We start from the raw sequence: 27,047 nt of genomic DNA, 5'->3' as shown, positions 1-27,047 counted from the left end.
GAGTTTCTCCAGCTTTTTTATGTACCTTCGATTCTCCAGCATCTGCAGTTCCTTCTTAAACATTAAATAAGTGATTGGATATTGGCTTTGAACAACACTAGAGGGCACTACAGCCTTTTGATTACAATTATTTTAGTAAAGAATGTTGTTATGTTAAACAAGGTTTCTTTTATCCCCATTTCACTTTTCACATGACATGTGGTGGCACATTGAGCTCTATTTATTAATTATTTTTTGTATCTTCCAATGTCTATTAGAATTTTAAAGTTTACACTTTACCTATGAATCAAGAAATTTGCATTTGAGAACCACGTTGTCTCAGTGAAGTTCAGTTTCATATCATAAGGTCATACGTGATAGGAGCAGATTTCGGCCGTTCGGCCCATCAAGTCTATTCCGCCATTCAATTGTGGCTGATCTATCTCGTCCTCCTAAACCCATTCTCCTGCCTTCTCCCCATAACCCCTGACACCTGTACTAATCAATAATCTATCTGCCTTAAAAATATCCATTGACTTTACATCCACAGCCTTCTTTAGCAAAGAATTCCACAGATTCACCACCCTCTGACTAAAGAAATTCCTCCTCATCTCCTTCCTAAAGGAACATCCTTTAATTCTGAGGCTATGACCTTGAGACCTAGACTCTCTCACTAGTGGAAACATCCTCTCCACATCCACTCTATCCAAGCCTTTCAATATGCTGTACGTTCCAATGAGGTCCCCCCTCATTCTTCTAAACTCCAGCAAGTACAAGCCCAGTGCCGTCAACCCACTCATTCCTACGATCATTCTTGTAAACCACCTCCTAGGCCCCCTCCTGAGCCAGCATATCCTTCCTCAGATATGGTGCCCAAAATTGCTCACAATACTTCAAATGCGGCCTGACCCGCACCTTATTGAGCCTCAGTATTACATCCCTGTGTTTGTATTCTAGCCCTCTTGAAATAAATGTGTTTGCTTTCTATTATTCTAATATTCTGCAAATGGCAACTATAACAATTTACATAATTGTGAAAAAGCAATATAAAAGATTTCCCGGTTAATCTTGTTTGGTTGAGAGCAAATTTCATCAGGGACAAGGAGACTGGCTTTAATTTGTTTTCTGGACGTGAGCATTGCTGGCAAAGCCATTATTTGTTTCCCATATATAAAATACCTTCAAAACATAAAACCAACTCATTTATCTGTAAGGTGAAAGTACTGTCAGAGTACTGTTGCATATGGAGTTCCAGGATTTTGACCCTGTGGCAGGAAGGAACACGGATGTAACTCCAAGTCAAGAAATTTGGGGGTATTTCCATGCTTCTATTAACCTTGTCATTCTTGGTAGAGTCTGTGGTTTGGAGAAGTCCTGGCACCAGCAAAATAGATGATGCATACTGCAGCTATGGTCATAGAGTACAGGAACAGGGCTTATCCATGCTAACCACCAAGTATCTACCATACTAATGCTATTTACCGGTTCTGGGTCTGTGGCCTTCCATGCCTTTTAAGTGCTCATCTAGAAACTTGATAGTCTTACCACCTTCTGGGTGGAAAGAATGGACTTGCTTATATCCTCTCTGTCTTTTTTTTACACACCTCCGCTATAGGGAAAGGTTTACTCTGTCTACCCTATCTGTGCTCATCATAATTTTGTGTACTTCCATCAAGTCCCTCCACAACTATCACCACTCCAAGAAAAACGAGCCCAGCCTATCCAGTTTCTTACATGTAACTGAAATCCTCCATCCCAGGCAACATCTTGGAGAATCTTCTTGGCACCCTCTCCAGTGCAACCATGTCCTCTTTCTGCCCCGAGACGACTAGAACTGTACATAGTGTTTCAGATGGGGCCTCACCACTGTTTTAGAAAGCTGTACCATAACTTCCCAACAAAATACGTCCCAACTAATGAAGGTTAGTTAGCATTAATTGGAAGCGTTAATTACTACTCTATTTATGTATTACCTTTGGGGATTTTATGACTTCTACTCAAAGGCTGTTCTGTTCCTCACTATCAACAATTTTTGAGTCATTTGCACTCTCACTAATTGTACCTGCCCATTAACATCCGAGTCATTAATGTATGTATGTAATGTACTGATCCCTGTGGTACACAACTGATCACAAGCTTCCAATCTCAAAAAAACAACCCTTCATCGTCACCTTCTGCCACCTATTATCAAGTTAGTTTTGGATTCAAATTGTCTTAGATCCTACGGGCTGTAATATTTTTGGATCAGCCTTCCATGTGGAATCTTGTCAAATGTCTTACTAAAGTGGCTGTAGACCACAACAATCATGCTCCGCTCATCTATGTAAATTCTTCACACAAAAAATCAGTCAGGTTAATCAGACTGATTAGCTGCTCCTAGTTTACAATTACCAGGTCCTTTTTAATAATGTTAAAATCTGCCTTTCGCTATTTTCAAAATCATCCTTTTCCTCTCCATAATTACCTCTCAACTTAGTTATGTCATGGTTACTATTCCCAAAGTGTTCATCCACTGTCACTTCACCCATGCTGGCTTCATTCCTTTGATTAAATCTAGAACTGCCCCATTCACTAAATGCACTTTAAACATTCCTTTCACACTAGATGATCCCAATGAATAATAAGGGCGGCACAGTAGCGCAGCAGCAAAGTTGCTGCCCTACAGCCCCTGGAGACCCGTGTTCGATCCTGATTACAGGTGCTGTCTGTACGGAGTTTGTACGTTCTCCCTGTCACATCGTGGGTTTTCTCTGGGTGCCCCGGTTTAGACAATAGGTGCAGGAGTAGGCCATACTGCCCTTCATGCCAGCACCGCCATTCAATGTGATCATGGCTGATCATCCACAATCCGTACCCCGTTGCTGCCTTCTCCCCATATCCCCTGACTCCGCTATCTTCAAGAGCCCTATCCAGCTCTCTCTTGAAAGTTTCCAGAGAACCGGCCTCCACCACTCTCTGAGGCAGAGAATTCCACAGACTCACAACTCTCTGTGAGAAAATGTGTTTCCTCATCTCCGTTCTAAGAAGATTAGATTAGATTTGTTTTTATTACGTTTTATTCGTTTCCCTGCAGTCATACATATAATAAAAAAAATGACAAAAACACACAATCAACACAAATTTAACATCCACCACAGTGAGTTCACCAAACACCTCCTCACTGTGGTGGAAGGCAAAATCTTAAAGTCTCTGTCTCTTCCCTCTTTGTTCTCCCTCTGTGCCGAGGCGATCCATGCTCCAGATGTTGTGACCTCACCGGGTGATGGTAAATCCCGCGGATCAACCGTGCTCCGCGAACGGGCCGGTTCAAACTCCACGAGTGGTCGCTGCCGCCGCCACGGTTCCGGGGCCGAGTCGGGTCGCCGCTGCCGCCGCCACAGCTCCGGGGCCGAGTCGGGGGTCTCCGCTGCCGCTGCCGATGCCGCCGCCACAGCACCGAGGCCGCCAGCTCTGCCATTATGGCCTGGCGCAGACGGAGACGGGGACGGGGAATACAACAGAAAAAAAGTCGCATCCCCCGAATGAAGAGACTAAAACATGTTTCTCCCACCCCACCCATACACATACACAACTTAATAAAACAAAATTAACTTAAACATGACAAAGGAACAAAAAGAAAGAAAAAAAACAGACGGACTGCAGCTGTTAAGCCAGCGCCGCCAATTTTGAAAAGGCCTAAACGGCTTGCCCCTTATTCTTAAACAGTGGTCACTGGTTCTGGACTACCACAACATCTGGACCCTTTAGCATGTCCAAACCCTTAATAATCTTATGTTTCAATAAGATTTCCTCTCATCCTTCTCCCACACTCCAAAGATGTACAGGTTTGTACGTTAATTGACTTCTGTAAATTGTCCTAGTGTGTTGCATAGTACTACTAGTGTACAGGATGTTCAATGGTCGGTGCGGATTCGGGGGGCCACAGGGCCTGTTTCCACCCTGTATCTCGAAGGTCTAAAATTAGGAAAGTTTCAATCCCCTTCTACAATAATCTCATTGCCTCTCTATAATCTATTATGCTCTACTATAATCTCAAATACCTCTCTGTGATTTGCCTAGATATCAGTTCCTTTATTTCCATCTGACTGTTGGGTGGCCTGTAAAATAATCCCCACAAAGTGATGGATTATTTTTTTTTTATTTCTAAATTCTAGCTGTAAGGCTCCATGTGAAAAGTTTTCTTGTGTATCCTCTACAACTCCCTAATCCTTCCTGCAAAACCATTCTCTCTTTTATGTCCCCTTTTATGGTAAATAAGTTAATCAACACTTTTTAATTAATCTGCTTTACATTCAAATTCCTTGCATTAAAATAAATGCTAAATATCTTGCCTATCATGCTTGGCATACTGGATCTAATGTTCCTTCTACATTTGAATATACCTCCTTCTTAACTATACACATACTCTGTGTTCCATTCCCCAGCCAAATTACTTTAAACCCCAACAGGACAGCAACCTCCCTGCATGGATATTGGGGCCATTTTGGTTCAGTCTTCATTCAACCTTCATTGGAGGTTGAGGGGAGACATTAGAGAAGTATATCCAATTATGACAGGCATAGACAGGGTAGACAATCGGAACCTTTTTCCCAGGGTGGAAATGTCCAACACTAGAGTGCATAGCAATAAGTTGAGAGGGGTAAAGTCAAATGGAGATGTGCGGGGCAAGTTTTTTACACAGAGGCTGGTGGAAGCTTGGATACATTGCCAGGGGTGATGGTGGTGGTGGCAGATACAATGTTGACATTTAAGATATGCACATGGAAGTGCAGGGAATAAAAGGATATGGATTATGTGCAGGCAGATGAGATCAGTTCAGCTCGCCGTCACGTTCGCTGCAAACCTTGTGGTTCGTGTGCTGCACCGTTCCATGTTCTATGTAGGTGCAAGCTGTCCTGCTTGTACAGGTACAACCTACCCTAGAAACAATCATAAACAACTCAAAAATATGAAGTAGCTTTCCTATTTCATCCCATTAGCCACACATTAAGTAGACCATCATCTTGTTTCTATTACTTGGAAGCACATGGCACCTTAAGCGATCAATAATCTGCTACCTAACTCACTAAATTCATGTTCTGCCTATGTTGTGGACACTGATGTACCAAAACTGTTCACCCTCTCGCTGCAGAATACCTTGCAGCTACTACCGGACATCCCTGGCCCCAGCACCAGGAGGCAGCATACCACTTGAGAGTTTTTTGTGACCACAGAATTGCACACGATCGGGTCTCCGACATCTATAGTCCTCCTCGTATTATTCCTCTGTAGTTGTGCAGCAACGGCAACTATTATGCAAAGAGACCAATTCTTCACAACATTGTCCAACTTGGTATATCTGTTTGAGATGGGGATGACAACAGGTGACGCCTGCAATACCTGCCTGGCTTACAATTCTTCTTGCTCGGCCACTGTTTTCCAGCCACTGCAGCTATTGTTTACATTGTGATCAGCTCTCTATAAATGCTATCCACAATGTTCTCATTGTTGCCGATACTCTGTAGTGAATCCATCTGCATCTCCAGCTGTGCAATGCGGTCAGTCATAAGCCACAGCTGCATACTTGTTGCACTCAAGGACACTGGAGGTCTCTGATTTCCTGCATATTGGGAAAAGGAGACGTACAACGGGATCTGGGTGTCCTTGAACGTCAGTCTATGAAAGTAAGCATTCAAGTACAGCAGGCAGTGAAGAAAGCGAATGGCATGTTGGCCTTTATAACAAGAGGAATTGACTATAGGAGCAAAAAGGTCCTTCTGCAGTTGTACAGAGCCCTAGTGAGACCACACCTGGAGTGTTGTGTGCAGTTGTGGTCCCCTAATTTGAGGAAGGACATTCTTGCTATTGAGGGCGTGCAGCGTAGGTTTACAAGGTTAATTCCCGGGATGGCGGGACTGTCGTGTGCTGAGAGAATGGAGCAGCTGGGCTTGTACACTCTGGAGTTTAGAAGGGTGAGAGGGTATCTCATTGGAAACATATAAGATTGTTAAGGGCTTGGACACACTAGAGACAGGAAACTTGTTCCCGATGTTGGGGGAGTCCAGAACCAGGGGCCACAGTTTAAGAATAAGGAGTAAGCCATTTAGAACGGAGACGAGGAAATACTTTTTCTCACAGGAAGTGGTGAGTCTGTGGAATTCTCTGCCTCCGAGGGCGGTGGAGGCAGGTTCTCTGGATGCTTTCAAGAGGGAGCTAGATAGGGCTCTTAAAAACAGCGGAGTCAGGGGATATGGGGAGAAGGCAGGAACGGGGTACTGATTGGGGATGATCAGCCATGATCACATTGAATGGCGGTGCTGGCTCGAAGGGCCAAATGGCCTGCTCCTGCACCTATTGTCTATTGTCTATATTGCAAGAGGAACTTTCTGTGGGTCTGAGTTCTACTACCCTTGCACTCATCACTTAGTTATGTTCTTTTAGTTTAGAGTACTGGTTACACAAGTAACCACCTTCTATTTTAAAGGCCTACTCTAAAGTTCCTGTCAGAGTTAAAGATAAACATAACTGACACTTGCTGTAGCCCACACTCTGTGACTGCTGCACTCCAGCAACAGGTGCAAAACAGTGGTTTCTGTATCTTTATCTACTATGACAGCTCTAGTCCAAACAACAGAACTTGAATTTACTTAATGAAGAGCTGGAGGTAGAGGGATTTTGTGTTCAGTGTTGAATTGGAAGCTAATTCAATTACTGTTTTTAACCTGGGTAGTATTGAATTTCTTGATTGCTGGAGGTAATTCCAATAGCTGTGAATACTAAACGGTTTGACTCTGTCACATTATGGTTTTTGCTTGATGTTGTGTGGCATGAATTAGGGCTGTCAACATTGGGTGAGAGATGAGAGTGGGAAATTGCGAGGGAGCGTAGCGACCGAGGGTGTGGGAGGGGGAAGCCGGGCGAGTGAGTGGGTTGCGAAACGCGGAGAGAGACAGAAGCGGCCTCTGACTCTCTGGAAACCCACAGCTGGAATGAGCGGGCGGGCGGAGTATGGGAGGGGCTGGGTTTCACAAGCTGCACGGGCAGCGCGGAGAAGCTTCAGCGTGTGAGGCGCCTCTGAGCTTGAGATCTGCAGAACAAAGATCCCATAGTGGAGCTGAGCTGTACGATCTTTGTTCTGCAGAACTTTATCGATCTTTCTGCGCCTTTTGAAGAACGGGGGGGTGGGTGGGCTAACGTAACGTCGAACATTGCGCATGCCCGTTGACAGCAGCTGCATTAATCCAGAACGGTGGGGGGGGGGGGGGGTAGCACGCGAGGAAAGGCATTGTGAGTTCAGCAGCTGGGCAGTCTATTTTTTTTTTGTCAGTTTGGTGATAATTTTTAGCAAATATCTCGGGAAATAATTGACCAAATTTATAGAGGATTGAATTTTTGAAATCATAAGGAAAATTTCTACCAGAAGATGTAAAAAAAAATCACTGCTATTGTAACGTCAGCAGCTGGGCAGCGATCAGATTTTTTTTTAAAAGGTCAGATTGGTCAACAATTTTAATTAAAAAAAGTCGGGAAAATAATGTACCAAATGTACAGAGGAGTGGATTTCTAAAATCAATCTCTACCTAAATATGTAAAAATGTTCCCGTTTCAGCATCTGGTTTTCGAGGAGATACGTTTTACAGGCAAAATGACACACACACACAGTTTTAAAAGTACACTAGACCAAGTGCAGACCCTTTGGGTCTGCTCCCTCAATGCAGCTGTCCCCTACCCGTGGTCCTCCAACTGAAGATTCGAGCACTCAGCACTCGGCTGTTTTTAAATGGCGTCTTCGAGGCGAGAGGCGGGCGCCAGCAAACGTTATGGTCGCTGGCCAGCAGGAGGCGACAAAATGAGTGAGTGGGGGGGGGGGGAAAGGATTTTATTTTAAATGTGTACATAAACACGACAACATTTAATGAGGAGTGGATACTTGGAATGAAAAGTGAAATCTCTACCAAAATGGAAACAATCTGGGCATTTGTGGGTCTGGTGTTGGCGTAGCAACGAATCAAAGGCTGGCACCCACAGGCTGGCAACCACAAGACAGGCAAAAACACACACACACACATACACACACACACACACACAGTTTTAATATATTATAGATAGATATGATTTTGTTGAGCGTGAGAAATTCTGTGATGAGCGGGCGAGCGGGAGAATTTCGTGAAATGCGTGAGTCTCACGCTCAATGCGTGAGAGTTGGTAGCCCTGCATGAATGTTCATTGCCAGTTATCCACCCATGCTAGATTGTTGTCAAGGCCTAATTACACAAAGACTTGGACTGCTCCATCCTCTGGTTGCAAATGGAATTGAACATTGTGAAATCATAATGAAACATCTCCATTTCTGATGGTAGATCACTGATGAAGTAGCTGAAGCTATTTGGACCTAAGATGTTGCCCTGGGTGCCCCTGCTGTGATTTTGTGGGTCGATTGGCATTCCATTGTGTTGCTTCAACCACCAGAAGGTTCAAAACCTTGAAGTCCATTGACGTCAGTTTTATCAGGATTCTTTGAAACCACACTTGATCAAATGGAGCTTTGATGTCAAGGGCAATCATTCCCACTTTGCTTTTGAAATTCAGATCTTTTAGACACACAGCAGAGATGAAGTCTTCAGCCAAGTGGTCGTTGGTGCTGTTGAAACAATGATTTGTTGAATCAGTGTCACAGGGCATAGATTTGTTGAGTATGTGTCACAGGGCAGAGGACAAAGGGTGGCATAGTTCTGGATCTTTCCACGAAATTGAACAGCGGAACTATACATAATTTTCAAAGCTGCAATTCATTACTTTGCTTCTTTATAGGTAATCTAAAGGGAAAAGAATAGTGCTTAGAGCTTTCAAATATGTATATTTGAATATACTTTAAAAAAATTAAATAGTGCAAAGAACAAGAATAGAAGTGATCATCTTATGCTTTGTTACTGTTCCGATTATGATCAAGGTCACAAAACATAGAACATAGTACAACACAGGAACAGACCTTAAAGCCCCTAATGTCCATGGCGTACAAACTTGGGAAACTTTCCTCATTGCCAGATAGATATATGCCAGTCTTGTTTCTGTATTTCAACATCTTGGCTAAAGGCATGCTTTGTTCTGGAGTGCGAGTCTTCAGAACCTCAGCCAGGTCGATTTTTGCTCTTATTACTTTATTTCTTTGATGTCATGTGCAGTGAATCAAATTGAACAGCAGCACTTTACGTACGTTTCAAATCGGCAAATCTTCTTCATAGGTAATCTAAAGGGAAAAGAAGAGTACATGGAGCTTTCAGATCTGTATTTTGTCTGGGTATACCTGTACCTTTGCCGACATCTTGGCTCCAAAAAGGCGAATGATTTTGTTCTGGAGTGCGAGTCTTCAGAACCTCAGCCAGGCCGAGGTTTTTGCTCTTATTACTTTATTTCTTTGATGCTTGTCATGGTGCAGTGAATCAAAATTGAACAGCAGCACTTTACTCCTTAGGAGGCTACCTGTCCCCCCAATCCTGACCAACTTTTACCGCTGTACCATATAGAGTATCCTGACCACCTGCTTCACGGTAAAGGGCTGCACTGCTGCGGACAGGAAAGCACTACAACGGGTGGGAGCTTTCACATCATGTATTTTGCTCCCTGCCATGGATGCCCTTTTTAACGGTGTCTGAGACGGGCTGGGAAGATCAAGAAGATAGGAACACACCCCAACCATGGATGCTTTTTTCCCTCCTCCCATCAGGGAGGCGGTCACAGGAGCCTCACAACTCCAGAGGATGAGGAAAAGCTTTATAACAACACAATCACACTGCTGAACTGAGTCGGAGTCTTTTAGACTTCTCTGGTCCCTCCGTCCCCCTGTGTTTAATCATTCTGTATTTCCTGATTATTCTGTATCTTCTCTCTTTCTATTTTTTTTCTTGTTTTTTCTCTTTATGTACAACTACTACGGACTGACGCAAAACTGCATTTCGTTGTACTGATACTTGTATTTTGTGCGATGACATTAAAGTTGAATTGAATTTAATGTTAAATAACACAAAGAAAGAGAATAGGAACGATTATCTTATGCTTTGTTCTGTTTATGATCACAGTCACAACTCTAGGACGATTGCTTTTTTGGTTATCAATACTTTTAATTTGATTTACACCTATGGCATCTCCGTAACTAAATTCTGTGTTTTGAAACCGTTCAACTTTGTTTGATGGATTTGAAGTTGAAACCCAGTGCTCAATAAAAAAATGCTGTTGTGTTATATAAGTTATTTATGAAACATTAATGTTAGAATATAACTGATTCTTTGTATATCTTTGTAGGATGATGAAGAGTTTCCTGATCTGGCATCAGCAGTAGGCACTTCGGACAAAACTGGCAAAGCTGTGCAAAACAAGTTCTTTGCTTTTAGCCAGGTTGTGGAAAAACAGTGTGAGGTAGGACAAATTTTGGATGCCAAGAACTTTTTAGTATATGATATTTTTTTTAAATTGCAGGTCAGTTTTGTAAAAATTGTAATATTATCTTTTATTTCAATTGGTAGAGAATGTCGAGAATGCCATTGATTCTCAACTAATGTAATACTTGTCGATTTGGAAAATAATTGGAATTATATTAGGTAAATTGTTTTGCTAACATTTAAATTTTTTATTAGATTTAAGATGAAATTTTTGATGGTTTTACAGTAGCTGTGCCACTGCCAGCAAACAAAATGTGAAACAGTTAATTATGGGTAAAAATGCTCATTCTTTTAATACCATATGCCACAGAAGGTAGTTGAGGCCAGTTCATTGGCTATATTTAAGAGGGAGTTAGATGTGGCCTTTGTGGTGAAAGGGATCAGGGGGTATGGAGAAAAGGCAGGTACGGGATACTGAGTTGGATGATCAGCCATGATCATATTGAATGGCGATGCAGGCTCGAAGGGCCGAATGGCCTACTATTTTCTATGTTTCTATAAGGATTCCACGTTTAATATCCCAGTTTAATCCATTCCAGTCATATAATTTTTAATTTATTTTTTCTTTATTGCCGCCTATATTTGTAAAATATTGAGATTTTGTTTTACTTTTACAGATATTAGTGGCTGGGCAACCAGTTTTGCATGTGGCCAGCTCCAGTGGTACTGGTGATGGGCCAGCTCGTCTGGGCCGTGATCAGAAGGCAATTCGGGTTCCAAGGAAAGAATCCGTTCAAGAAAATAGGACCATCAGTCCTCTGAAGAACTCTATGGTTTGTTCAGAACTGTGCATCTGTATAACTTGAGTAACATTCTTGTACCATCTTAAAAATATCAAAGGAGACCTTGGTCTTTTAACTTACAGTTGTGAAGGAAGTGCTGCCTTGTAGAATCAGTGGAAGCACCCCCATTTTATTTTTAGCCCATGTGGAAAGTGAAGTTACCTTGAAGAGCCAACAGTTCCCATATTTCTGTAAATTTGCAAAATTTTGATTAGTCTCAAACTAGGATTTTTCAGAAATGTCCATGTGAGTATTTTATACGTCAAGAATTACCAAGAAACTTGATTGGCTGGCCAGGTGGATGAGCATGAGCAAATGGAGTTTAATTCAGATAAGTGAGGTGTTGCACTTTGGAAAGTCAAATCCGGGCAGAACCTTCGCAGTGAACTATAGGGCCCTGGGGAGTATTTAGAGCAGAGGGATCGAGGAGTACAATTACATAGTTCCATGACAGTGGTGTTATAGGTGGATAGTGTAGTCACCTATTCCTTCGCTCCTTAGATGCTGCCTCACCCGCTGAGTTTCTCCAGCATATTTATCTACCTTCGATTTTTCCAGCATCTGCAGTTCCCTCTTAAACAAAAAAAGTGCAGCAGTTCAAGTTCGCGTTTATTGTCACTTAACCAACTAAGGTACAGTGAAATTTGAGTTAACATACTGCCATACTAGGTGAAAAGAACACAATACGCATATAAAATAAATTTAACATAAACATCCACCACAGTGGAATCAACATTTCTCACTGTGATGGAAGGCAATAAAGTTCAGTCATCTTCCTCTGTTCACCCGTGGTCGGGGCCTTTGAACCCTCCGCACTTGCCGTTGCTGACAGTCCGATGTCCAAGCCCTCTCGATGGGATGATCGAAACTCCAGCGTCAGGACGGATTGGAACACTTGGAGTTCCCGAGTCGGCCACTTCTTCATGGAATTAAAGTCCACAGGCCCTGCGGTTGGAGCTCTTCTTCTGGCGATCCTTGGCAAAGGATCCCCGGCTCCGCAATGGTAAGTCCGCGCTGCGCCTGCAGGTCTCCAGGAAAGGCCACACCACTCCACATTGTTAGGCCGAAAAGGGGGGGGGGGCAGAGAAAATCGCATCTCCGTCGAGGTAAGTGACTGAAAAAAAGTTTCCCCCTATCCCCCCGCCACTCCCCACATAAACTAACCAAGAAACATTGAAACAAACTATTAGAACATACTTAAAATAATTTTTAAAAACTGTCGAAAGCAGGGGCGGAAATCCCGGGGGGCGACACGTCCCCCCCCCCCAATGATTTGTAATGCGTATTTTAAAACTCGGTAAAAAAAGCTATTTAAAAATCTCCGCTTTCCGCGAGACAGTGGGGGTGGGACTGATGATCGAGGGCGCCGATTGGACGAGAGAGACGTCGGTCAGCATGCAATGGGGAGAGGGACCATGATGAGGATACTGAGTTGGATGATCAGCCATGATCATATTGAATGGCGGTGCGGGCTCGAAGGGCCGAATGGCCTACTCCTGCATCTATTTTCTATGTCTATGTTTCTATGATTCAGCGCGATCATTGAAGGAGGGAGGTGTCGGTCAGAGGCGGAAAGAGGGGGGTGGGACTGAAGATAGAGCGTGGTGATTGGAGGAGGGAGACGTCCATGGAGCAAAGATCATAGAGCGGAGCTTGACGGGGCTTTTCATTGCCGGCGCGGCCGCGGGATTTTCCACCGCCCCGCGGTCAAATTGCTGCGTCGAGGCAATCGAAACTCCAGATGTTGAAGCCCCTGCCAATGGGCCGATTGAAGCCCCATGATTCGAGGCAGACGAAGCTGCCGTGCTGGAGTTTGGAGTCGCTTACCAACCAGGTCAGCCGATGTTACCGTCCACAGGGCCCATGGCCGAAGCCTCGCGTGTGTGCGCATGCGCGCGGCCGCCAGGAAATTGTGTCCCCCCCATGTTTTGAGAGCGATTTCCATGCCTGGTCGAAAGGACACACAGACTATGGTGGCACCACCCAGTGGAAGTATATCAACAAACAATAATAATACAAAGACAAAAAATAATGCCCCCAAGTAGTTTGGACATTATTTGGAAGTTGTAGTGTTTAATAACTTGATGGTTGTGGCGAAGAATTATGAGAATGTTTCCAGGACTCGAGGGACTGAGCTGTAAAGAGAGGTTATGGTAACTAACCTTTTACCTTGGAGTGTAGAAGGCTGAGAGGTGATCTTGTAGAGTTGTGTAAAATCATGAGGGAAATAGATAGGGTGAATGCACCCATTTTCCTGGGATAGGGGAATCAAGAACTAGAGGGCAAAGGTTTAAGATGAGAGGGGAAAGATTTAATTAGAACCTGAGATAGGTAAGCTTTTCACAGAGAAGGTAATGGGTATATGGAATGAGCTGCCAGAAACAGTAGTTGAAGCAGGTACTATAACCACATTTAAAAGACATTTGAACAGGTATATGAATAGGAAAGGTTTAGAGAGATATAGGCCAAACATGGGCAAATGGAACTAGCATAGATGGGCATCTTGTTTGGCATGGACGAGTTTGGCTAAATGGCCTGTTTCTGTGCTCTATGATTCTGAGTCTATGACTGTCCTTTAAAGACCTTGGGGGGGGGGAAATCCTGTGTGAAAAGTGTTTCCCCTGCCTAATGCATTGAAGGGATGTGTTTTAACTAGTAGATCTTTCCATGCTGCTAATGCCAGTGCCTGCAGTCCTCCAGTCATCACGATAGACCCTTATTCAGTGGAGAAGCACAGATTACACACTAAATTATCCTAATGAATGTGACTCTTATGGTACCATTGAGTTGATTCTTGTCATTCCCATAACCTATGCAGAGAACAATTTGGAATCTTGGGTTTTCAGAATTTCTAAGTATGTGGCTGCCCATGGAAATATGTTATTAGCATGAAGCATTTGTTTTGTACAAACAAGGAGATTGCCATAAATTTATTCCACATCTACCTTTCACTGGGTTCTTGAGCTCCAATGCAATGAACAAGTTATCTTCAAGTCAAATAATTAATTTAAAATGCTCTGTCTTTACCTAAGTTAATTGAAAACTCTGAACTCCAAAATCAGAATTCATAATTACTACATGTAGTCCAGTTCACATTTGTCTAATGGTGGCTTCCTATGCAATGTGTTCCATATAACTCTAGAATTTACTAATACAGGAACCTTTTACAAAATGAAAGATGTATTATTCTGTTGTAATCCACATGGTCTTCTTGGATCTTTTTACTCATGTTTATATACTAAGGTTAAGTTCGATGTGATATCTTTTTCAAATACTGTCTACTAATATTTTACCAAAAGTAGTTTAGCTTGTGTTTCTTTTTAATTGTAATAATTTTTCAACCATTTGCAGATCATACCGGTATAAGTGTGGTAGGATCACAACTAATGATTATTAATGTATAATAGATTATTTTGATTCCTCATATTCACAGAATGACACAAAGTTAATGGCAATAATAGATTCAATTACACAGGAAATAATTCCAATGACAATGACTTGTTTTTGTATAGGAAGTTCCAAAGAAAAGTGGTAAAAAGAGTAAGATCCCCATGCAACTAGATTTTGGTAACATGCTGACTGTCCTAGAGCAGAAACAGCAAGAGAAGGCATCAAAACATACCCCTAAGCCAATAGTATTTGCAGGCAAGTGTTGAAATTATTCTGTTTCATCTCTCCTTTGATCCTATTGTATTTTGATTCATTCTGGATCATTTTTATTTTTGTTTTGTTCTCTTGTTTGTAATCATTCATTTTAGTTGGGGGAGCATTTCCATTGGTTCCCAAAGAACCCACTTCGAAAAGACTGCCTCAGAACTCAAGTCATGAAAAGGTTCCTCATAATCCCTTGGACTCAAGTGCTCCTTTAGTAAAGCGAGGAAAACAAAGAGAAATCCCAAAGGCTAAAAAACCGACTTCACTAAAAAAGGTTAGTAACATTTAAAATGTTCTTCCTGTACTGTTTAATTAAAATTATTAGACAAGCACACTACATAAGTAGCTGGGGGAAAACACCTTGCCCTGTTTAATCTATATTCTGTGACTGTTAAAGAAATACTGCTGGCAAGGATCTAACATTTGTGCTTTTAAAAGTGACATTTTAATCCAAGCACTTGACATTGAAAAATATTGCTGATGAATGCAAACACTGCACGCAACGTTCTCAAATCTGTAAAACCAGCAAATTTAGTAGTTCCGCAAAAGACAAACATACTTGCATTATTATCAACCTGAATTCCACTCTGCACAAAAGTATGCATCCATTGCTTTCTTTGTGAAATTAATAATAATTCTGGGAGCACTTGATACTTGGCCTTATTAAATGAGTATTGAATTGAAGTATGTAAATAAAAAATCTGTGGGAGTGCGGGTGTAACAAATTAAATTTTCCTAAATGCACTTGACATACAGTGCCCTCCATAAAGTTTGGGACAAAGACCCAACATTTATTTATTTGTCTCTGTACTCCACAATTTGAGATTTGTAATAGAAATAATCACATGTGGTTAAAGTGCACATTGTCAGATTTTATTAAGGGATATTTTTTATACATTTTTGTTTCACCATGTAGACATTACAGCTGTGTTTAAACATAGTCTCCCATTTCAGGGCACCATAATGTTTGGGACACATGGGTTCACAGGTGTTTGTAATTGTTCAGGTGGGTTTAAATGCCTCCCTAATGCAGGTATAAGAGTGCTCTCAGCACCTAGTCTTTCCTCCAGTCTTTCCATCATCTTTGGAAACTTTTATTTCTGTTTATCAACATGAGGACCAAAGTTGTGCCAATGAAAGTCAAAGAAGCCATTATGAGACTGAGAAACAAGAATAAAACTGTTAGAGACACCAGCCAAACCTTAGGCTTACCAAAATCAACTCATTAGAACATCATTAGGAAAAAAGAGAGCACTGGTGAGCTTACTAATCACAAAGGGACTGGCAGACCAAGGAAGACCTCCACAGTTGATGACAGAAGAATTCTCTCTATAATAAAGAAAAATCCCCAAACACCTGTCCGATAGATCAGAAACACTCTTCAGGAGTCGGGTGTGGATTTGTCAATGACTGCAGAAAACTTCATGAACAGAAATACAGAGGCTACACTGCAAGATACAAACCACTGGTTAGCCACAATAATAGGATGGCCAGGTTACAGTTTGCCAAGAAGTACTTAAAAGAGCAACCACAGTTCTTGAAAAAAGGTCTTGTGGACAGATGAGACAAAGATTAACTTGTATCAGAGTGATGGCAAGAGCAAAGTATGGCCTGGGCATGTATGGCTGCTGAAGGTACTGGCTGACTTATCTTCATTAATGATCCAACTGCTGATGGTAGTAGCATAATGAATTCTGAAGTGTATAGACACATCCTATCTGCTCAAGTTGAAACAAATGCCTCAAAACTCATTGGCCGGCAGTTCATTCTACAGCAAGACAGTGATCCCAAACATACTGCTAAAGCAACAAAAAAATAGTTTTTCAAAGCTAACAAATAGTCAATTCTTGAGTGGCTGTCAATCACCTGATCTGAACCCAATGGAGCATGCCTTTTATATGCTGAAGAGAAAACTGGTGCATTAACCCCCAAAACGAGCATAAGCTAACGATGGCTGCAATACAGGCCTGGCAGAGCATCCCCAGAGAAGACACCCAGCAACTGATGATGCCCATGAATCGCAGACTTCAAGCAGTCATTGCATGCAAAGTATATGCAACAAAATTACTAAACATGACTACTTTCATTTACATGACACTGCTGTGTCCCAAACATTATGGTGCCCTGAAATGGGGGGATTATGTATAAACACTGCTGTCATTTCTACATGGTGAAACCAAAATGTATATAAATGGCCTTTATTAAAATCTGACAATGTGCACTTTAACCACATGTGATTTTATTATATTACAAATTTCAAACTGTGGAGTACAGTGGCAAATAAATAAATGATGGGCCTTTGTCCCAAACATTATGCAGGGCACTGTAAATGAACAAATATTTGGTAATAGGATAATGGTGAGAGGAAGAAGTTTCAAAGGAGTTATTTAAATATTTATAATTACAATTAAACATATTTTTAATATTTGTACACTGAGAATGGTTGCTATCAAAGTAATCAGATGCATTCACCATGTTTAAGAGGCATGTAGACAGATGCTTGACGTGACAAGGCATATAAGTGTAAGGTCATAATATGGACAAATAGGATTAGAGTAGATGTGAAAACGGTTGACCGGGACATGCTGAGCGAGTACATTTCTATGCTGTACAACTCCATGATGCCATAAGTCTGATTATAATATAAATGTCGTGAATCTGATAGCAGACTTGTGGGAATATTCTTTTAATATTGGCCACTGATTAATGCTTTTTCAATTTACATGTCAGATCAACCCCCCCCATTTCTACAAACCTAAACTGTAATATTTGATGCAGTTGATATTCCAGTGCAAACTGGTTATTAGAAAAGAATGACCTTGTTAATGTAAAAAGATCATCTCGGTGAGGCAAAACAAAACATGAAACTTTGCCAAATCCTTTCAGGTTGAAATAAAACAGGGAATATCGAATGTAGAAAGTCCTATTTGCTCAACCCTTTACACATGGTGTTCTCATAAATGATTTACAAGAGCCAATATTTTTCCTCCTCTCCCTCGCACTGGGAGTTTATGTAAAGGAATAACCTAAAGTATGCTATGTTCAAAATTATATCATAAGCATTACAGAATACACAAGAAATGGATGCAATTTTTTGAAGCATTCTTAACATAGCCAAAGAAAGCCACCAAAAAATACTGGTGGGTACAGATAGTGGAGTTAAAATGATGAATTGCAGGAAAGTAATGTAATCAGTGTTTAGTGCCCTTATTGGAGGGATTACAGTGTGACGAACAAAAACATTATATCAGATTGAAGGAAGTATGTCCAAACTGCTGACATGTGTGGACTGTGTTGATTCAACAAAATAGATTTTCCTGATCTTAAAATGAATTGCTTTTTATGGATTAAATTCAGTGCAATGAATACAAATTAATGAGTTACTTTGCTTTCCTCCCTTTGGGAAAAATAGTTAAAATTCAGAAATCTACACGAGTGCCACGTAACAGCAGATTTGTTTTTAAAACTTTGGTATCCTTTGGTATTGATGCTTTCATTAACTACTACTGATCCACATTTCACTTTTTATACATGTTTTGGTATTGAGGTCCTGTTTGGCATTGAGATCCGTCCGCACACCTCAGTAAGGGGTTATTTACCACTGACCCCCACAATTGGAGCCCCTGTATATCTTTGTATTTTCCATTGATAAAATGTTGGCTTGAGTATGTGCTTTCTGCATATATTAAAAATATGATGTTGATTTTGTTAGATTATATTGAAGGAAAGAGAAGAAAGGAAACAGCGGCGGCTATTGGAGGAGAAGGGTTTGATCCCATCAAGCGGTGAAATAACATCTGCTCAAGAGAGTCGGACACTCATCTTGGATCAGAATGTGATGTTGGACACACAAAAAGAATTGGCTGAATTAAATGGCAAGTACTTTGGTATGCTTGAACAAAAAGAGAAAATGCTGGAAACACTGAAAATTAGGCAACACCTTTGGAAAGAGAAGCAGAGTTAACATTTTAGGTTGATAATCTTTCAACAGATCCAGAAACATATTTCAACCAGAAAAGTTAACACTTGCTCTCTCCATAGAGACTGCCTGGCCTGCTAAGCATTTCCAGCATTTTCTGTTTGCCCCACCATTTCCAGTATTTTGATACAGTACAACTAGTTAATGGTGTAAAGCAGTAAAACAGGTAACACAGTAAACAGCAAAGACTGCAATCAATCACAGTCGCCAATGTTTGATCTATTCATGCATCTGTTTCAGCTGGTGAGATTTTTCTTCTTGTTAACCAATGATTACTGAGTCCAATATCCAAGTCAAACAAGGCTAAAAGGTGACAGATAAGGTACCAAGATGGAGGAAGAAGAAACTGGTGGATGGTTTGGAGGGAAAATGAAGAAAGGGGATGATTGTCTAAGGGGGTTGGGGGGAGAGCAATAGCTTGAGGTGGGTAAGGAAATTGAGAATGAAGGAAGCAAGATGAAGCGAAGAAGGTTAGGTTAATGTAGACACAAAGAATTGCCGATGCTGGTTTAGAAAACAAATACAAAGTGCTGGAGTAACTCTGCAGGTCAGGCAGCATCTGGAAGACATGGATAGGTGATGTTTTGGGTTGGGATGTAATTTTAACATTGTCAGATGTGAGGTGCCAAATAGTACTTCACTGATTTCATCTTTTTATTTTGTGTTTTTCATGCTTTTATCACTATTTGATTTGTGCCCATATTCCTCCTGTTATAAGGCATTCAGCATGATTAATAGTCTTCTTCTATCTACTCCTTCATTACAATTATAATTTAGTTGTTTCTACCTTCCCATTCACTCTCCCATGAAAATGGTATTCTTACAGATCTTTCCAGTTTGTGTGGTAAATGCTTATTGCATTTTTAACTGTATTACTGCTATTCCTCACATATTTGGTCCTTTGCATATTTCCACACAGCAAACTGAAACATTCAGTTTGTTTGAGACGAGGTTTTGCCGAATACTGATCTTAAATATTTAAAACCACAAATTGCTGGTGTGGCTCAATTGTGTGTCAGGTAGTATCTGTGGAGGACATGGATAGACAACGTTTTGCATTGGGAGCTTCTTCAGACTGGTTCAGCAAAAAGCTGGAAATAAGTTGGGGATGGGCCAGAACAAAGCCTGGTTAATAGTAGGTCGATACAGGTGAGGAAGTGGGAAGGGGTGTTGATTGCCAGATGGGTGGACAATGGCGAGAGATGAATGGGTGTCAGATACGGAGAGGAGTGAAATGTAAAACCTAAGGAAGGATTAAAGGGGGAGGGGGGGAGAAATGTTGCACACCAGGGTGTGGAGGTAAAAATGAGGGATGTTATATAAAATTGGAAAATTCAATGTTCATACCATTGGGTTGCAAGTTGCCCAAGTGGGATATGAGCTGCTGTTCCTCCAGTTTACATTTGGCAGTGGTGGAGGCCCAGGAGAGAAAGGTCAATACAGGAATGGAAAGGGGAGTTAAAATGATTAGCGACAGGCCATTCAGCTAGCCTAAGCGGGCCAAGAAAAAGTGTTCAGTGAAGCGGTGACCTGGTGTATGCTTGATCTCACCAATGTAAAGGGGCCACATCAGGAGAACTGAATGCAGCAGAATGAGGTTAGAGGATGAGCAAGTGTTTCATCTGGAAGGGCTGCTGGGATCACTGGATGCACGTGAGAGAGGTGGTGTAGGGACAGGTGTTGTGGTTGCAGGGGAAGGTACCTGGGGATGAGATGGTTTGAGTGGGAAGGGATGAGTGAATCAAGGAATTGCGAAGGGAATAGCCTCTACGGAAAGTGGAAAGGGGTGAGGTTGGGAAGATATGACTGGTGGTGGAATCGCATTCCATGGACCCCAGCAGCCCTTCCAACGGATACCATCTCCACCTCTTTTTTAGCTTTCTCCCACCTACTACAATCAGTCTGAAGAAGGGTCCTGACCCAATACATCATCTGTACATACCCTCCATAGAAGCTGCTTGACCCGCTGAGTTACTGCAGGACTTTTGTTTTGTCAACCAGCTTCTGAAGTTCCTTGTGTCTCCTAAATATTTATCCTTGCTGGGAAAAATGATCCTATCTTTGATTACATCAGATTGCCCCAAAGACCTCCTGTTTTGAGGACCTACAGTGTGAGTTAATGACACGTTCTACAAACCTATTGTCCAAGTCAACACCTGGCCCTAAATCTTTAGCAGGAATAAAAGCATTGGCCCTTTCAGTAATTACATTTTTGGAGTTGGCTAGTTGTGAGTTCTATCCACAGTATATTATACTCCAGATCAGAATTTAATTATTGGTCAATATATTATTGTCTTAGAGAATCTGACTGTTGCATTACTTGTACTTCACTCCACTACCAGCTCCTGATATGCTCTTGGATCAATGTTTCAGCAGATATTTTGACTGGTGTCTGATTCAAAGTAAAATTATTTTTAACTGTCGTAAGGGCAATGTTGAAAACTATTCTGACTTTTATTTTAATTTAATTGTACAGTGAAGCATAAGTATCTGTCAGTGATAAATACATATTTTTCTATGACGAGTGAAAAGTATAGATTTAGACAGCATGATTTTTATGTTCATGTTTGGCTGTTTACATACATAAAGGTGTAATGTACAGATTATCATGTCCTCCACATTCATAGTGTTGGTCTTATTTCCATTCTTTGTACTAATCTGTCCATAGTAGACACACGGCATCTATAATATTTTAAATTTCCACAGGGTTCACAGAGGATAGATGAATAATAAATAATTTGTTTGTTTATTGAAAAGTGACAGCTTCTAGTCTTCTTTCTGCCACTCGCGTTCTTTCATTGCCTTTCTGTCTTTACAGTGGGTGGTTCTATCGACAGATCTCTCAGACTGTTCAAAACATCTCTTATTCCTCCTCACCTCAGTTTTTGATTCTAGGCTGGGTTGCGTTTGTGGGAGAATTTATGGATATTTTGATTCTCAAAATGATCAGGCATCGATCCTGGAACACTTTCTATTTAATATATAAACAAAAGTTAAGTGAATAAGTAAATTCTAAACAGGATCCCGCCCTCTCTTGTCAAATTTACACTTTCCAAAGCTTGTTTTCTGGCCTAGACTGCTGTTCCACTGATAAGGAATTGTTTTCTGTTATTCCAGGATCAGACTGAGCTGGCTGATATAACATTGGATTGGATTAGTTATCCAATATAAAAACAGAGTCTTGAAACACCACAGATTTCCAATAGTCGCTAATTACTCAAAGCTTTACTTTGGTAAAATGTTATTCATTGCACATTCAACTGACTTTGTCTGGTATCCGTTTTGTTTTTCTTGCAGCAACTATGATATAAAGCTCTTGATTACAGTGGCCAACCAAACTTTTCTATCTCTCAAATATTAGATGTAATTGAGATTTCTACTGAGCACTGCAAATATTTTACTGCGGAAGTATATTTAGTAAATATATTTTTCTGACCTTGCCTAGAATCAGGGTGTGCTCTAGTATTGGTGCATGTGGAAAACAAGGGGCACAGCCATAGAATGGAAGGGGTTGAAAATAATCTGGTTAATTTACACTGAATTCCCCCCAAGTCGAGTAATGGGGATGAGTCAGAGTATAGAAGAGAGATCGAGCAACTGTCCATATGGTGCCAGCGCAATAACCTGGCCCTCAACACCAACAAAACCAAGGAACTGATTGTGGACTTTGGAAGGAGTAGGAGGGGGACCCACAGCCCCATTTATATCAATGGGTCGATGGTTGAAAGGGGCAAGAGCTTCAAATTCCTGGGCGTGCACATCTCTGAAGATCTTTCCTGGTCTGAGAACACTAATGCAATTATCAAGATAGCTCATCAACGCCTCTACTTCCTGAGAAGATTACGGAGAGTCAGTTTGTCAAGGAGGACTCTCTCTAACTTCTACGGGTGCACAGTAGAGAGCATGCTGACCGGTTGCATTGTGGCTTGGTTCGACAATTTGAGCGCCCTGGAGAGGAAAAGACGACAAAAAGTAGTAAACACTGCCCAGTCCATCATCGGCTCTGACCTTCCTTCCATCCAGGGGATTTATCGCAGTCGCTGCCTCAAAAAAGCTGGCAGTATCATCAAAGACCCACACCATCCTGGCCACACACTCATCTCCCTGCTACCTTCAGGTAGAAGGTACAGGAGCCTGAAGACTGCAACAACCAGGTTCAGGAATAGCTACTTCCCCACAGCCATCAGGCTATTAAACCTGGCTCGGACAAAACTCTGATTATTAATAACCCATTATCTGTTATTTGCACTTTATCAGTTTATTTATTCATGTGTGTGTATATATTTATATTATGGTATATGGACACACTTATCTGTTTCGCAGTAAATGCCTACTATGTTCTGTGTGCTGAAGCAAAGCAAGAATTTCATTGTCCTATACAGGGACACATGACAATAAACTCACTTGAACTTGAAACTTGAAGGTTCAAAACAGATTGATACTGCATGAGCTCATGCCATTTCGTTCTCCTTATCAAGCAAAGTATTTAAATTGTAAGCCAACATAGTATCAGTGTTTGCTGCTGCCTGGTAGGTTAGACTGGCTGTTTTTTATGTAGAAGATGACCTTTGTTCAGAGCAGATTATTGTAAACACACCTGCAATCTCTACCATGATAACTGGCTCCGTCTAAGGTTGTTTCCAAATGTGCTGAACATCATGATGCTCTTTTTACCTTTGTAGTAATTGCTCTTTTTCAAGTATGAAACGTGTATAATATATCAGATCTTAGAATTCACTGGGATGCATTCAAGAGAAAGTTAGATATAGTTCTTAGGGCTAACGGAATTAAGGGATATGGGGAGGAAGCAGGAACAGGGTACTGATTTTGGATGATAAGCCATGATTATATTGAATGGCTCCAAAGGCCGAATGACCTACTCCTGCACCTAGTTTCTATGTTTCTAATCAATTCTATAATAGATGAACCTCGGTTAAAAAAAAAGTACTAACATTCTTGTATACGTTATGTAGAAAAACTGGCAAAGCAAATAGGCTAGAACTTGCTGGGAAATGCCAGCATTTGTGTGTGAAAGTACCAGCAACGTTTCTCTTCCTGTGTGTCAGTACCTTTAGAACTCCCACGATGTTCTAAAGGTCAGAATTGCCAGATTGTGTTTGCAATAGATAGTAGGTGACAAATAAAGCACCACAAGTTGGAGGGATAAACCGACTTTACGTCATCTGAGGCAACTTAGCTGTAGTCAGGACTTTTGTTCACAGCAGCATTGGCAGAAGCCTTTGTGGAGACATCTTCACACCACAGGCATCATCCACACTGTTGTGTGGCAGTCGTGCCCTGCTAAATTAGATTGACTCAAACAGATCAGGTAGCTCAATACTGTAGTGTCATAGGGTCCTGTGGACCATCAACAGGAAGGTATACCAGCAAACTCCATAGCCTTATAGCCAAGCCTATCCTTCATTTTACTTTACAGTTAAACTAGGGAATGAACTCTGGTACCGTTAGGAGAGCAGAAAGAGACATGTCAGTAACAGAACCAAGCATACCTAAAAATATGATGCCAGAATAGTCGACCTGCAACAGAGAAACACAATGCATGCTAGATGTCAAACACAGCATGTGTTAAGACAACTAAGCAGTCTTGCTATCCATGGATTAGGTCATAAGTGTACAGTCCTACAACATGTAATTGTGAAGGTTGGTTACAGATGAATAAGAGCAAGAGTCTTTAAGAATATCCCCATCCTCACTAGAGCTCAGGACAAAGTTGAGGTTTTGCACAATGCCTGGATGCTAGATATGGCCTAGCAGTTCAGCATCAAAGCAGCATTGGTAAGAAGCCAACAGGAGATTTTGATAACCTGAGTCTGTACTTGCCAGATGGATCAGCAGGGTACTCCGACAACTGGTCATTTTATATTGGTAACTCATCATTTTTATTGGTAACTTTTCACATAGTTTTTATAAATCAGAATCAAGTGTTCACAAAATAGTATTAGTGTGTTAATTCCTCCTGGGGTAGTCCTGGCATCCAGGCATTGTGTATGTTGAATTACAAATTTCCTCCAAGTAACAATATGAAACTCTGAAATCGGCTGTACAGTTCAATTTCTTTATCTTAGCTAAGAATGTGGTAAAAGAAACGGAAACAGGAGGGGATCATTTGACTATTGTGTTTGTTTTGCCATTCAGAAAGATGACTGTTCCATGACTTTCCATGCCATTTTCTTAAGGTCATACAGAGAAGCGGCATACCAAAAATCATCTGGTTTTACACTAATCCGATCGTAACCTATTTTATTCCCTTGATCTATCACATGCCCATGCATAAGGGCAATTTACAGTGGCTAATTCACCTACCAACCACATTTTTTTGGGATGTTGGAGGAAACTGAAGCATTTGGGAGTCCATTTGGTCATGGGAAGAACATGTAAATTACATAATATCCAGAGGTGCTCAGTTGGTGGGAGGGAGCAACTGATAAGTTGTTATGTGCCTAAGTTTAAAATTGCTCTCTGCATCTCTAAAATTTAAATTGACAATTCTGGGGCAAGTGGGAATATTCAGGGAATATTTAAGTGGGTGAAAGAAGATGGTGATGTTTCTGGTTAGTAGGATGTCCGTGATGAAATGCCATAGCAGTATGTGTCCTTTTTTGATGTCTGCATTATTCAGTGTGACCTAGTTATGTTAGCGTTCTATAATTTTCCTATGTGTTTGGTTTAGAGTCAACAGAAGATTTGACTAATTCTACAACTTCATCGCCCTGTCAAAATTTACAACCTCTTTCTGATACACCAAAAATTCCTGAAGAAATTTGGACAAAAAGCATTCTGCCGAATCCCAGCCACCAAAAGATACATAGCAGACGGTTTAGGGAGTAAGTAAATTTCTGGTGCTGTATGTTTCAGTGAGCAGTTCCACTTAATTACCTACTCGGGAATGTATGCATTTTTGCGTAAAATTCAGATCATGCAAACACAGTTTAATACTAAGTTGCATCACATACAAAAATAATTATAGTATTCAGGCATGGAATGCATACTGGCATTAGACTATCTAGGATGCACTTGTGGAGTTAAGAAATCATTCTTAGTCCCCCTGCCCCATCTCTCCTTGCTCTTCCAACTCCTTTGCAATTTTAAGAAAGTCATCCTATGAAGCTATAATTTATTTATTCTCCTTGGTCTGTTTTGGATCGTGTTGGCCATTTTTACTTCTCCTGAGCATAGCTTCAAACTTTTTTTCCTTCCCAAATATGTGGAGCCATTTCCCCAAAGTTATATTCCAGGAACCTTCTGTGCAGCACCTGGTCACACCTTCATGGCTGCATTCAAATGTCCACCAGAGATGTTTGACTTGGTCTCCATTATTAACTGCAAGGCTATCATTACGTGATAACATTATAAACTTATTCAGCCATAAAGTTTAAATTTCCTTCAACCTGCCTTTTACGAAAATCAAAATATCATTTTTGGTTCATGCCAGAACATGTATGTTATATGTTTTGAGAATTTAAACATTTCCAGATGATCTTTCTGCAATAATGCAGTGAATATCAACTCAGCTTTGTAAACAATTCAGCTGATTTTTTTTTTTTTGCTTAAATATCAAGCACCAGGGCTGATTTTACACAAAATGTTTTGCTCTTCCAGCTCAGTTAGAATTTGACTGTCCACACACAAAGTGCAGAGTTGTTGCTTTGAAATGAAAAGCACTAGTTAGTGTTTATTGGTATTTGTTCTTCCGGCTACATTATTGAAGATCTCCCTCTATTTTACCCTCCTGTTTGGCAGAGAAATGGCAATATGCATTTTGAAAGATAGATTTATGAATTTTACTGTAGTTTATTTAACAACATCAATCATCATGGAAGCAATGTATTACTTGAAGATAATTGTTTTAAAAAAACCATGAGCTTATTTTAAGTGGTAAGAGGAACATATCCAGACAAGGCAACCACAAGGTTTGATGCAGAAGTCATTTGTCAGACATGTGGGTAAGTTGCTGAGTGGAGATAAACAGCTTACCCACAGGATTAAAGACCCAAGTTGTGTATACTGCTCTGGAAAGAAGGAAAATAATTAGTAGATTAATAAATCACTCACTTATAGTATGTGGCATGATTATATTGACCAGAAATTAACATCTGAAGTTTGACCCCTGTGGCTGGGGCTCTGTAACTGTGGCCTGGCTGGAGCCGGCAGGTCCATTCTCATAGACGGCTTCTGGGGCTAATCAGCGGGTTCAATTTTCACCCTGCAGCTGAGGCT

General features: G+C 41.0%; 1 protein-coding gene across 1 annotated transcript in view; it reads left to right on the top strand.

The window, feature by feature from the left end:
* Nucleotides 1–27,047, top strand: part of LOC129695695 (selenocysteine insertion sequence-binding protein 2-like) — a 70,645-nt gene that overhangs the window by 28,983 nt on the left and 14,615 nt on the right. Inside the window, exons 9-14 of the mRNA XM_055632881.1 lie at nucleotides 10,258–10,371; nucleotides 11,012–11,167; nucleotides 14,689–14,821; nucleotides 14,935–15,104; nucleotides 18,543–18,705; nucleotides 25,501–25,654. Coding sequence (XP_055488856.1) covers nucleotides 10,258–10,371; nucleotides 11,012–11,167; nucleotides 14,689–14,821; nucleotides 14,935–15,104; nucleotides 18,543–18,705; nucleotides 25,501–25,654 — 890 coding nt within the window. The remainder of the gene's footprint in view (nucleotides 1–10,257; nucleotides 10,372–11,011; nucleotides 11,168–14,688; nucleotides 14,822–14,934; nucleotides 15,105–18,542; nucleotides 18,706–25,500; nucleotides 25,655–27,047) is intronic.

Source organism: Leucoraja erinacea, chromosome 3 (genome assembly GCF_028641065.1).
Source record: "Leucoraja erinacea ecotype New England chromosome 3, Leri_hhj_1, whole genome shotgun sequence".
Taxonomy (NCBI): domain Eukaryota; kingdom Metazoa; phylum Chordata; class Chondrichthyes; order Rajiformes; family Rajidae; genus Leucoraja; species Leucoraja erinaceus.
This window is presented reverse-complemented; position numbering and strand designations above follow the sequence as displayed.